Below are 14,576 nucleotides of genomic sequence, written 5' to 3' on the forward strand. Positions count from 1 at the left end.
TTCGTGATGAACAGCCCTACCCCAGACTCTGCCCTTCCCTTTTTAACACCCGTCAAGAACACTTTATAATCTCGTCTCTCTTCCTCATTATCTGCCCTTACCCGAATATCACTTACTCCTAGCAAATCCAGATGCATCCTCTTTGCTGACTCAGCCAGTTCTACTTTCTTTCTTCCATAAGCCCCATTAATATTGATAGCTCCCCATCGAATTCCATTGTGTTCACCAAGTTGTTTCCAAGAAGTCCCTCGCCTGTCAAATGGGAGTGGGACTCCAGTTACTCCCATAGGTCCGAAGCTTGCTTAAAATGTTCTGAGCTCGGTAAATTCATGAAACAGGATGCTACCCTACTTACACATAGTCCACGTGAGGATCTCTCCTCTAACGGGTAATGAACCATGGTGGATTGTATAGCCCTAGCCGGCTGAGCACAAGGAAGGCCACGACTCAGAATATGTGTGAGATGCCCACTCCCATTTCATAGCAACTGGTATTCCGACTCTCAGGACCACTTACTAGTCCAATCAGCCATAGCCCATGGTTCACGAACTAGGATGTGACTACAGTAACCCACACCGTGAACTTAAAACCACAAAATACCTGTGGCACTTGCTCTTCAACCTGGTGATCTGGTACATAGGCCCATTTTATCAGTGGATTCTGGATATGTATACAACTGTGAAATAAACCTAGATCTAATATTTTTCTCCACTTGAGGCTTAGTTCCACCTCCATGGTTATGTATTGAGAGAGTATCTGATATCGTATATGAAGTGCCTCTCCATGATGAGAAATTATTATTATGATGTTATTGGTTTCACGTCTTGCTAACTACTTTTTACAGTTTTTGAAGGTACTGAAATTTTGTCCCAAGGGATGGTGAGATACTTGAGTAGAATACGCTACATTTGTAGCTAAAATATTGTAAGGCTACAATAATTCTTATGATAATAAATACTCCTGCTCTAACTGCCAGCATACCGGGCGAGTTGGCCGTGCACGTTGAGGCGCGCGGCTGTGAGCTTGCATCCGGGAGATAGTAGGTTCGAATCCCACTATCGGCAGCCCTGAAGATGGTTTTCCGTGGTTTCCCATTTTCACACCAGGCGAATGCTGGGGCTGTACCTTAATTAAGGCCACGGCCGCTTCCTTCCAACTCCTAGGCCTTTCCTATCCCGCCGTCGCCATAAGACCTATCTGTGTCGGAGCGACGTAAAGCCCCTACCAAAAAAAAAAAAAAAAAACCTGCCAGCATATATTACTTTTACCAACTACATCTAATTTTAGTCTATCCATTTCCCTCTTCAGAGTCTCTAACCTACCTCAACGATTCTAACTCCTAACATTCCACACCCCAACTTGCTGAATGTCAGTATTCACCTTCCTGACGATTGCTCCCTCCTGTGTAGTCGTCGTCGCCCCCCCCCCCCCGATATTTGAATGGGGGACAATTTTAGCTGCGGAATAGTTTACCCGGAAGGAAGCCATCATCAGTACATCATAGAGAACTGCATGTTTTTGGGAGTTAGTTAAAGCTGTTGTTTCCTGTTGCTTTCAACTGTGTAGCAGTATCAACACAGATGAACCAAGTTAAATAGTATTACAAGGCCATATCAGTCAATCATCCAGACTGCCACCCTTTCAACTTCATTGTACAGCTAGGCACTGAAAGGAGATTCAAAGGCCCTGTAGGGGATTACCCTGTGCACAAGAGAACAAATAAGAATGAAGAAAGACTTGCGAACTTGTGCAAAAGACACAGGATGATAATCATGACCACACACTATAAAGCCAAGGCGAGTAAAAAGACAACCTGGGTAAGTCCGGGCAATAGAATTGGTGAAAGGCAAATAGACCCCGTAACGATCCAAGACAAAAACCATGCGGAGATCATGACCACCAAAGTCAGGAAAAATAGCAGAATGGAGTCTTGACCACTATCTCATTGAAATCAAATGTAGATGGATACCAAACAGAACTAGGAGAAACACGAACACAGACTCACACCAGATCGACAGAGAACTGCTGAACAAAAACCGAGATCAGTACATGAAGAACCTGACAGTGGAGAGTAAATGGAAAACTTAAAGGACAAGGTTAGAGAAGAATCCAAACGATTGCCCACTAATAACAAGAGAAGGAAGCGTGAGTGGTGGACAGAAGAATGTGAAGAGGCGGTAGAGTAAAGGAGGAAGATGTGGGTAAGGTGGCAGACGACCAAGAAGGAAGAGGACCTGTCAGCATTCGAGACAGCGAGAAAGATGACTGCCAAGATGATCAGGAATGCCACAAGAAAAAGGTGGAATGAGAGGCTGGAAGAAGCGTTCAAGAAAAACAAATCACGATCCTTCTTTAAGGAGATGAACGGCAGGATAAAGGATTATGTGGCGAGAGAACCTTTTGTGAAAGGACAAGATGGTGAGTTGAAAATAGGTGAAAAAGATGTATGCGAGGAAATGCCAAGATATTTCAAAGATCTACTGAACACAGAAGCACCCACAGGGAGTATGACTCTACAGTACAGCAGAGACATCAACCAAGGACGAGCACCCTCCAGAAGTTGTGAAGGCAATCAAGGATCTCAAGAACAACAAAGCAGCAAGGAGATCAAATGGGGTGGTCATGCAATGGGAAAAAGCATGTACAGAATACTAATAGACATCTGGATAAATAAGAAGATACCTAGCGACTGGAAAGAAGCCATAATTATACCAGTACATAAGAAAGGAGACAAAAGAATACTGGATAACTACAGAGGTATCTCACTGCTAAACATTGGGTACAAGATACTCTCGAGATTATTGCTGAACAGAGTGGAAGCACAGCTTGAATCGACCATAGGAGAATACCAGGGTGGTTTCCAGAAAGGGAGAAACTTCGTAGAACGGATCTTTGGACTCAAGAGAATCATAGAACACAGACACAGGAAAGGAAAAGACACAATAGTGACATTTGTAGACTTTGCAAAAGCCTACGACTCAATAGACAGGAACACACTACTGAACATCCTACGCGACAGAGGATTGGATTCTACGACACATGCATTGGTGAGAGTAAGATACCGGAGTATGTTGTCAGACAGCTTTGAAATTAAGACAGGAGCCCGACGAGGGGATGGTCTGTCGCCAATATTATTTAACCTAGTTTTGGATGAAGTGGTGAAGCAATGGAGACAGTTGAATAGAACCATGGGAATTGAAGGTGTACAGTTTGGGTATAAGATCAAAAACACTGTCATAGTGGATTGCCTTGCCTTCGCAGATGATATGGTGTTGTTACATGAGAAGGAAGAAGATGCAAAGTTGGCACTAGCAAATCTAGCTGAGACTGCAGCAAAGGTTGGTCTAAAAATAGCCTACAACAAGACGAAGGTACTGAATACGAAGACCGATTTGAATGTAAAAGGCTAAGTGGTAGAGAGAGTCGACAGCTTCCGGTACCTAGGTGAGAACATCAGGGGTAAAGTACAAAGCAACAAAAGTACCACAGACAGAGCTCAACTGCTGCTGAAACTACGATATGCAGCCATGACTACGTATGGAAAGAAGAACCTCTCGAGGAATGCCAAACTGCGACACTACATGATAACCATCAGGAATGCTGCATTATATGCAACTCAAAAGCTGTCATTGGGCAAGAGAGCATGCATACAATTGGAGAAGGAGGAAGGAAGAATCTTGAGACATATATGGGGCACCAAAAAGCAAGGTGAAATCTGGCTACACAGATCAAGGCAAGGAACTATATGCGAGTATAGAACCAATCTCGAGTGTGATAAGTAGAACCCGGATTTCCGTTTTTAAATAAGCTGGTTACAATTCTCAAACTTTGCAGATATTCGTTTTATGGCTTAACGATTCCAAATAACCATTCTTTTTCCTTGCATGTTTGCATGTTTATGTCTTTTTAGGAGAAGATTCATGCATAATGCATATTTTGAAGATTTTGGATTCACTACTGAATATTTGGACGTTTATATTGCATAATGTGACTGTTCTTGCCTTTTATGAATGTTGGTTTGCAGAATTTAGGACTCTTTTTCCACATTATACAGTAGGCTATGTCTATTTCTGAGTGACAGCAAGAATGTATTCCTGGCATCGTATGTGACAACCTAATTTAGTACCACATAAGGTAGAGGACCTATAATCCAATTAACCAAACACTTTCTTGTCTGTTGCTTGAGTAAATATTGACGTAAGTCGGAATGCCCCACACGGATCTCTGTAATTCTTAGGAATAAGCGGGCCTAGTTATACATTGTTATCAATTGAACCATAAGTTGTGCATTACTCATTAATCGCTCATTTTTTCGTCTATGTTAGAAGAACAAAACAAAACTTGTATCGCACTTCTGTGACGCTGCGTTACTGAGCTAGCAACTTACAAACCTTGCTTTTGCACTGAACCCTCTTCTGTTGTTATCCTGGATTTTCCTACCTGGATCTCTCACTCGTCACTTTGTTATCGTAGCAGGCAATCATTGCCAGTTATTAAGGACATTCAAATGTGTCTGCTATCATTGCACGGAGAAGTAGCTGCGGCAGCTAGATATAAATTGAACAAAGTGATCCGTTCAGATCCTGATTTTGAATTCGTCAAGCTTATATTAATGCCCGTATGCAGTTATCAGACTGTGCCTCTTATATAGGGCTTCTGATAAGTTCACCTGCATACACCCCAGCGTCAGTGGGTAGGGTCTGACACATCCCACTCTGATGAGTCTAGTGTCAGACCTAAGACGAAACTCTGGTTAATAGAGCAAACGCCTGAAAAACCTTACTTCTGATCTGTCTTTTGAAATGCTCTATTGGTGGAAAAATATCTAATTCCCTCCTTGGGAACTTAGAACTTCCAAGCTTATATAAGACGTATTGTGGTGAAAATGCAAAAGACGTACAATTTGACCTCACTTTGTCCCAAATGTCTTCATTTAAGTTTGCACCTGTCTCTTCTTGTGACGTAGAAAGGTAATTTTCTGAGCTTAAGAAGGTGCTGACAGGTAAACGAATGAGCTTAAATCAAGACAATTCGGAGAATTTAGTTGTGGTGCAATGTTTCAAAAGGAACTTAATTTTGATAGTGCATGAATGCATGCATATTTTGAGATTTGATTGTGCATGGAAATCCGGGCTGTAGTGATAAAAACGAGAAGGTTAGGATTTGTGGGACATATCATGAGGATGGATGACAGTAGGCTGACGAAGAAGATATGGAATGCAACTTGCTTAACTAGAGATAAGTGGATGAAGGAAGTCAGAGAAGATTGGGAGACTATTGGCATACAGGAAAATTATCCAGTGATGACAGTACAGGATAGGTCCAAATACAAAAAGCTCGTGGAAGGTCACAGATGGACAGACACCAGGATCCAGATTCAGATCACGGAAGCAGAGAGAAAGAGGAGTGAGATAATGAAGAGGTATTGGGAAGAAAGAAGACATGCCAAACAAGTCACTTGTGATCCTCAGGGGTCGTAACGAATCAAATAGAATAGAATTAAAAAGTACTGAGAATAGGGGGCTAATGATGTAGCTACACTAAATATGTATAGTTCGGCTCCATGGCTAAATGGTTAGCGCGCTGGCCTTCGGTCACGGGTCCCGAGTTCGATTCCTGGCAGGGTCGGGAATTTTAACCATCATTGATTAATTTCACTGGCATGGGGGCTAGGTGTATGTGTTGTCTTCTTCATTTCATCCTCATCACGACACACAGGTCACCTACAGGCATAAAATCAAAAGACCTGCACCTGGCGAGCCGAGTCTGTCCTTGGACACTCTCGGCACTAAAAACCAGACGCTGTTTCCATATTTTTTTTATAGGTATAGACTGCTGATACTACTACTACTACTACTACTACTACTACTACTACTACTACTACTACTACTACTACTACTATTACTACTACTACTCCTCTTGGGACACTTTGCTTGTGCAGCTGGGAAGAATGTCAATTCCACATTACCAACTGCTCTTCTTATTTTGTGCCCCCTTTTTGACATCAAGGACATACATCTGCTGCTTGAACAGCGAGGACAACATCCATGCCTTTTGATTGGAATCATAAGTAGTTGGCAAAATCTTGATGTTGGAGTATCATAGAGGTTTCTTTGATTTTTTTCAATCACAAAGGTGTGCAGTTTCTTGGAGCCTTCTGCATTCACTCCTAGAATGACGGTGTACCACTTGCCACTATGACAAGCTTCTGTTTTTAAGTAAGAGTCAAGTTTGGCAGGAAGCTGTAGAACAGACTTGCTTTGTTCACATTAAAAATGTTGTATTCTTCGTAAATTTGTGCAACTCTTGAAATGCTGACTCCAGGTCTGAACAGTCTCTTCACATATACTGTTCATTCTCCACATATAACCTCTGTTTTTTTTTTAAATTGATCTATCCAGCCACTTGAGTCCATGAAGTCTTCAATCTCCAGCATGTTTGCCGCTTTCGAGGTAGTTTTTGCCACTTGACAGGATCATCTGCCGTTCGTGCCGAAGTAAAACCATTTGCAACCAATTTTTTCTTATTCATCATGTATGTGTGTATGTTGAGTATTCAGCCCGAAGGCTGGTTTGATCCTCCATAGCTCCGCCAACAGCTGCCATATATAGCCTAGGCGTCACTGAAGAGGCATAATAGGGAAATGAGGTGCGAGTTAGTTTCCTGTTGCTTTCCTCACCGAGCTAGAAGCTGGTATTACATATCAGTCTGCCAAGCCCATTGAAATGCATGCACCAACAGACGCTACATAACAGGGACTGGTTGCATAAGGAATGGTATTATTAGCATCACTCATACCTCGGTAACTTTCAAAACACAAGGATGAGACTGAGACAGGTCAATAAAAGTATCAAATTTATTCTAGCCCATACCAGAAGACATAATGCACTGTAAACACTATGTCTCACCAGCAAAGGCACAAGTTCATCATATGTTAAATATTTGATATTTTGTCTCTAGGTGTGGATGGCACTTTGAAGCACTTTGCTTGATTGTGTCTGTTACTCATGATGGTGTTTAGTATGGATACAGAGATGCCTAGTTTCTTTGCAGGTGCCATGTTTCTTTAAACAAATCCACTTTCTCCAAAATACGCATCATTTGTCAGTTGAAACAGACTTGCTTTCTTGTTTCTGCATTCTTGAAATAACTTTGCAGGACAGTATTTCAGAGTACATTCAAATAACTTTTAATGCACTGTACAGACAATCTCATTGAACGTGTGTGGAAATTCACACAGCGATGTGACTGAGTGAGTTGACCGTGCAGTTAGGGTTGTGTGCTTGCATTCGGGAGATAGTGGGTTTGTATCCCACCATCAGCAGTACCGAAGATGGTTTTCCATAGTTTACCGTTTTCACAGCAGGCAATTCCTGGGGCTGTATCTTAATTACTGTAAAGCCATACTGCTGCTATTTTCCCAATCCTAACCCTTTCTCATCCCTCCATCACCAAAAACAATAAATGTTTTATTACAACATTAAACCACTATCAAAAAGAAACACAGCGGTGAGACAAGTGGTGATCTTGAAGTGAGAACATGATGTTGCTCATTTTCATTTGGTACTACAGTGAAGTAGCGCACAGCGTTCATTTGTTTCTAAAACCAATCCAGTTGAAGCCAACTGTAACACCCATTGCCTACCCATTGATTAAACTTTGCATCCTTTTAACAAATGAAGCAGAGTTAACCCCTGAAAATTTATTTTTTTATGGTCCAGTAGCAATTTTACATTTGTCAATTTACATTCACAGACATACATAAATAGTGGGTGAAAATTACATTGTGAGCATAGGAATTGAAGGGAGTGAAAGGTAAATGGTAGGAAAATGTAAATTCCAGGAACATAAAAAGGTGGTTTTACTTTGTGTGTATGTGTATACATTTTTATGAAACAAGTGCTTTTAAAATGACATCTACTGAATAATAAGTAATTAAGTGTAGATTTTGAACAGAAACCTGATGTGATAGAAAAAGAACAACTACAATTTTGAATTGAGAGCACTTGAAATTTTAAAAGTTAGTCAGTGATCTGAAGTTCAAAATTCGCAGGCTGGTCTTGGGTATGCAGCTCTTGGTGTGTTTTCTTTTAAAAATATATTAGTACTTGATCTGTTTTCATTTTATTATTGTAGATTTGTGGAATTGCTACAAGCATGATCAATTATTACTGACTTATTCATCATAATACTATTACTGTTTCTTTGTTCCAGAGTCAAAGAAGTGCTCAAGAGTTGCCACCTACGCCTCCGTCCTCATCAGCTCCAGATACACCTCAGGCTGTTGCATCTACATCATCTTCTACTGCTACTACACCTGTAACAGTGTCGCCCAGTCCAGTTTCTGGTAATCAGTCAGCACAGACGTCCGCTAACTCGTTGCCCTGCCCGATTCCAACTACTCCAGGAGATACAAGTGGAGACGAAACTTCATCTCGTGGAACACTTGACTCATTCATCCCTCCACCTAAAGACTTTGAAGGCAAGAACAACCCTTTTCGTAGTTTAACTGAGCTGTTATCAGCTCCCAATGGACTAAATGTTACTGCCAGTTTATTTCATTCAACACCTTCTAGTACAGTGAATACTAGTCCTATCACCCTTCCTTTACCATTGACCCCAGTGTTATCTCATCCTGTACCACCTCGCCCTGCTAAACGACAGCTGAGTGAAAAAGACATACGCATTGATCGTAATGGTGAAGTGAAACGAAGAAGACATCGGCGGAATCGAGCTAGCTCTGCCAATGGAACAGGTCAGATGTCAAATAGTTGTGGGGGAACAGCTAGCAAGACTGCCACTTATGTTCCTGGCCGTCCAGAACATGGAAGCAAGTCTGGAGATGTTTGGGGTGGTGCTGGATCATCTGTTCGATCTTTACGAAGTATGTATAACAGTAATAGTGTTGCGTCATCATCTTCCTCAAACAGTGCAAATGGTGGACAAGTGAACAGTTGTGTAGATTATGTGTTAAATGGTCGGCGATTGAGGGCAGCCCAAAGATTAGATGTGAAAACAAATGACAAGAAATTGGGATCCCAACCATCTTCTGCTAAATCATCACCAGTAAAACAAAACCCAGTTGATATCTCTCTCGATGATCTGAAATCATCAGTGAATATGTACTTTGGTGCAGCTAATAGAATTGCTGCAGGTGAAAAATTTAGTGTTAGAGCAAGGAGGACTACACCTGGAGGGAAAACTCAGTATCTAATAGAATGGGAAGGGCCATCAACATAACAATAAATTTTGTATGTGGTAGTACAAATATAATGAATTAAGCAGCAAAGTTGATGCCAGTATTTCCTTTTGTTCTGTTAAATAGGTGTAATTTTATGGTGTTACTGCAAAAGTAAAACAACTTACCACGTCATTGCTGGAGTAATCTGGTTTATACTGGTATCAATTTACCTTTTTAGATATTAGTGTTCACTCATCAAAGTGCTGATATCGTCACCACTTAACTCTTCAGCTCATCTGAAGACATTGATTCATAGTTACCCTTCAGCTGGATGTAGCCTTCAGTTTATTGTGGTTTTATAGTTTAATTATTACAATTCTTCCAGAGAAGTTCCATAATTTATGAAGCCATATTGTGGCCATACTTAAATACACCACTGTGAAGAGGAAGTAAATTCCTCCCGACTGATATTTCTTGTTAGGACTAGGAATTTTCTTTTGTGTACAGAAAAGTTGTTTAATCAGATTGTTGTTTTTCTTTCAGTTTGCAGTTCATTGAAATTCTGTTATATTTTCAGCTTAGCTTTCCTTGGCTTTTAACTCTTTTTTTAAAACTATTTTTGTTTGTTGTCTCTAAATCATGGTGTTAATGATTCCACAAGTTAAAAGTCTGTATATTACCTCTATTTTAAAACTTTAAAAAGTGTATTTATTATGAAAATCCATTTTGTCCCATAAAATTGGAGAAATTAGTTCAAGATCAAGAAGTTACCTTTAATAAGTTTTTATGAGTGCTTTGTATATATTCTGATGTATAGAAAGAACTCAAAGTTCATGAAAAGGAAAGGAAGTATAGAAAGTACCTTCATGGAAATAAGTGTCTGCTAGAAATGAATATTGGCAGGTATTGTTTCCTTGTAGTGTATTTCAGATTTATTTATAATTTATGTTGTATAAAATTTTTGTGTATAGTAGAATGAATTCTGAAGAAAGTCTGAAAAAAATATATTTTTCCCTTATTACCTTTGAGAAATATGAAACTAACAGCTTGAGGTGAAGAAGGCTTGGTCTTCAAGATTTCTTGTTTCTATACTGCTCAAGGAAAAGATGTTTGCTTCAACCAAATATTATTTTATGAATAGAACTGATTGAAAACCAACATAATTTTCTTGAATGAGAAAAGATGAAGTACCTGCTCCTTTGATGATTTACTTTGTACTATTCATAATGTTTGTAAAAATCAGTTTAAGGGAGTGCTCCAACTACATGTGATCTATTTGCAATTACTTTGCTCTACAGAAGAAATTGATGTAAGTTTCATTTCTGGTAGTTTTATTCTTCAAAAAGTTTTTTTTATCAACTATAGAGATTCTGTCTTCTGCAGTTGTAACTCTTGTTTCTTTCTGGTCAGAAATTAACATCTTGGAGCCAAATATTGTGAATAGAAAATTGTAGTCTTCCATGCTTATTAAGTTACGGTTGCTTTTCATTTTATGAGAGTCAACATTTCACCTTGCATATTTTAGGGCATGCCAAGACAATTTGACTGTGAATTGAATTATTGTTCTGTTTAGATGGAGACGGTTAGGTTTTGCCATGGTCTGTATTTCTGGAGAAATTGTACCATGGTAGAGCTGCATGCTATTTTTTTGACTCTTTTTAAGTATAAGCTTTCTTCCTCGTGATAGAAGCTGTTGAAATTTTCTGTTTGTGTCATCTATCAAGGTACTGTTGTACAGCAGTCAGGTCATCAAAAGTCCTCAAATTTTGTATTTTATTCAAGATGCCTAAGTGCATGGTGTTTCATCATCATCATCATCATATTCTAAAGAATAAGCTTTGTTGCTGCAGCCATAGATGTCTAGATGTCTTGAGCCAGTCTTTTCAACTCGGTCTTTCAGGTCATCCTCAGAAGCAGGTTCTTGAAATAAGACACTCTGGGTCGCCCTCTTCCTGATGCCGTAGAATGTGACCAATAAATTTTATTTTCCATTTTTCAGTTTCAGTTACCTGATATTAATACTTTTATTGATAGTTACTATTTACACCTTTCTGAGGAACATAGATGTGATTAACCCCGAAACTGAGGAATAGATTAGATGTAATGATGGTTGCATAATTGTACTTCCTCTTAAAGCAATAATCACCACCACCACCTGCTCGGGTTGCTTTGTATTGATATTAAAGAGTGTGATGGTTCTCTGGTATATGAGAATTCACTAATTTGGACAGAAGTTGTGTGGAATCTCACATCTTCTCGGCATGATCAAGCTGGGTCTTTAATAGTGCTAGCTTCTCTTTTGGATGATGATGGTGGAAATCCATGTATCAGTTATGTGTAAGTTTCCAGTCTGCAGCTAAAGATAATTTGTTTTCATATGCCTAGAAGTAAGCAGTAGCTCAGCTAGCATTGTGAATGTTTGTTCTGGCTGCCAAATGTCTTGACAAAGCCTACTCTAAGTGAAATGTCGATGTTCTTCAAAATGTTATTGCAGCCTAAAGCCCACAAGGCAACTTTGCATTTGATGCCAGCCATGAAAGCCTACATCAGTACAATGTAATAAATATTCAAATCTTAGTGAAGAGCAGTAAAACCACTTTTTTTAAATGATCCATTTTCCTGTAATCTATCCTCAGTATTCTTTTGGTGATCACTTTGCATAACATTACATAAATACATCTACACCACCTATATTTCAGTTCTCTCCTTGACATCTCCCTCCATGCAAAATCCTCATTGGCATTACAAAAACATTTGACAGTCTTAAACCTGTGTTTTCTTTATTGCTGCTTCAGGAATTTTAAGTAAATATTTAATCATTATTATGTAGCAGCCTTTTAGAAGTATGATGGATCAAAGTGCAGGAAGAAATCCTGGCATTCAGTGACAAGACTCTCTGCACCAAAGTAGTATGCACTGACTAGTAAACTTCAACAAATTTTTCAGATTCCTGCAGTTATTTAAATCTGCCAACTTCAGTACAAACATGGAACTTGTTCATTTCCAACACCCTTCGATTTAAATTGTCTTTATATACACCTTTTCTCATATTTCAGTTAAAACTGAAAGAGTGTATCAAAATTTGAATACCTGTGTCTTTTTAATAACTGTGCTTTGATAGTTATTTTAAATTTAGAACTTTTTCAGGTGATGAAATTTTAACCCATCATTAGAGATATAAAGAAATGTTTTTTCTAAGTGCAAGAAAGTTCAAACTTACCATTAGCAATTTAGCGCTCGCTTGTACTTTTGATGAGTAAATAAGTTACTTGTGTAGTAGCAAGATTCATTAAAAAAATAAATCATCTGTACTCCAGTGAGGGTGACCATAAAGTTCTGGAATACATAACTTACAGTATGTAATTTTAATAATGAAATCATTTTTTGGAAAATTCATCGTAAGGAGATTACGATTTCAGGTATAAATACAACTCTATAATTTGCAGCAAATCTCTTATGATCTGTAATAAGATTTTCTGTGTCATGAAAAAGAACTTTAAAATTTTTTGAAGGATAGTGGCTGTGTTTTTCGGCAGGGTACCTCTGGATGCAAAAGGAGGCCTCTGACAATCCATTGACCAAAGGGAATATTATATTTGGCTCATAATATGGCAGACATGGTGTATAAATTGCTTGTTTTTCCAGATTAACATCTTGAGCTTGTTGCAGGTCCCTCTCGAAGCAAATGGTAGGATCTAACACCATCGCTTTATTTTCTTTCTTATTGATTGCTATGATGTCCACTCTTCTTATTGAGTCGTCGGTAGAGACGCAATGAACTTCTTCGTGTACCTCCCATCCACACTGCCTCAGGTCTTGAGAAATTGATATCCTTACTCGATCCTCCTGCAGAACCCCAGCACATGTTCAAGCATTTTGGTCTCCTTGCAAGTTCTAGCTTGATTCCATTTGTTGGAGATGCATACCCAGTAATTTTGCTATAATATTTCACGTTTTTTAATATACTAAATAAATAATGAACAAGTTCACACCATTAGGTACTTTTAAATTGGATACAATTTTAAAATTGGTTCTGTTTAGTTTTTAATATTAACATTTTGCAAAATAACATGGTGTAATTTTGTTCATCAGAATATAATTTTAAATCATGCCCAGAAAGTTTATTATACAGTTTTTTCAAGTTGTTGTGTTGGTTCGAGTGTGCAAGTTCAGCTTATATTTTTGTCACAAAATCAAGAAATCCACAAGCATCCATTCCTGTAAATTACATTTTCTTCTTGAGATTGTTTTGATTTAAACAATTGAAAAATTTAAATTAATTTGAGAGTATTATCATATTGATTAGTGATTTCATTGGTACATTTCTAGTTCAGATTAAAATTTACACCTGGCGAGGCTGAGTGGCTCAGACGGTTGAGGCACTGGCCTTCTGACCCCAACTTGGCAGGTTCGATCCTGGCTCAGTCCGGTGGTATTTGAAGGTGCTCAAAAATATCAGCCTCGTGTCGGTAGATTTACTGGCATGTAAAAGAACTCCTGCGGGACTAAATTCGGGCACCTTGGCGTCTCCGAAAACCGTAAAAGAGTAGTTAGTGGGACGTAAAGTAAATAACATTACTATTAAAATTTACACCTTTCATTCTTTTAAACCCATTATTTGTAAGTAATTCTGTTGCAAATTCTTAATATTTTATCTTGTGGAATCATTCCACTTGTTTTTCTTAAAAATCAAAACATTATTATTGATGTATTTTGTGATATGTTTTAATTACATCAATAAGCCACTTTTGTGTTATCTTTCACTGTAACTTTTTCCCACTGCTACAAGTGTGTGTCAGACATTTAATGCCTCATTAGTTATTCAGTTTTCAAATATTCTTCTTTGTAATATATTGTTCTTGAAGCAAAGTGTTATTCTGTTAAAAAAAATACTTTGGTAGGTACTGTTTTTTTATTGTACCAGATTAGGTGTAAATTAATATTTTGGTCAGGTTCAAAAGGAAATATTTAGTGAACCATCCCTCATTCAATATGACTTGGAGTTACTCACGAAGGAAGTAAGTTTTTAAATTTTAGTTAGGGAGGAGAAATCCACAAAGTTGGTAAGTTACAGTTGTTAAAAGTCTCAGCAATTTCGTAGAGCAGGGCCAGCAATTGCCAACACTTTGGACATCTTAATTTTTACCAAAAACTAATTCACTTCTTCCTCCCTCACCCATGTCCAAGAAGCTCCTGGATCATTGACCTCCATCCACTTCTTGCACCTCCATGGAGATGCAGGAGAAGGATATCACTATTGGATTATTATTTAGATTTTTGTTCTGATCCATTTTGACACTTTCATGTAAGTTATTATGTTTTGGCTTGCCAGACCCAAAGAAATTTTCTACCTAACTACCAGGTTTCAGTGAGGCCGCTCTTAACCTTGAGAACA

General features: G+C 38.6%; 1 protein-coding gene across 10 annotated transcripts in view; it reads left to right on the forward strand.

Annotated features, from left to right (window-relative positions):
* Pcl (polycomb protein Pcl) overlaps positions 1-13,406 on the forward strand; it is a 374,533-nt gene extending 361,127 nt beyond the window's left edge. For all 10 annotated transcript variants that reach the window (XM_067143090.2, XM_067143088.2, XM_067143087.2 and 7 more), the window contains one exon: positions 8,215-13,406. In XM_067143090.2, the coding sequence (XP_066999191.1) occupies positions 8,215-9,240 (1,026 nt within the window). In that variant the 3' untranslated portion in view covers positions 9,241-13,406. The remainder of the gene's footprint in view (positions 1-8,214) is intronic.
* The last annotated feature ends 1,170 nt before the right edge of the window (positions 13,407-14,576 follow it).

This window comes from Anabrus simplex, chromosome 3 (assembly GCF_040414725.1).
Source record: "Anabrus simplex isolate iqAnaSimp1 chromosome 3, ASM4041472v1, whole genome shotgun sequence".
In the NCBI taxonomy this organism is placed as follows: Eukaryota; Metazoa; Arthropoda; class Insecta; order Orthoptera; family Tettigoniidae; genus Anabrus; species Anabrus simplex.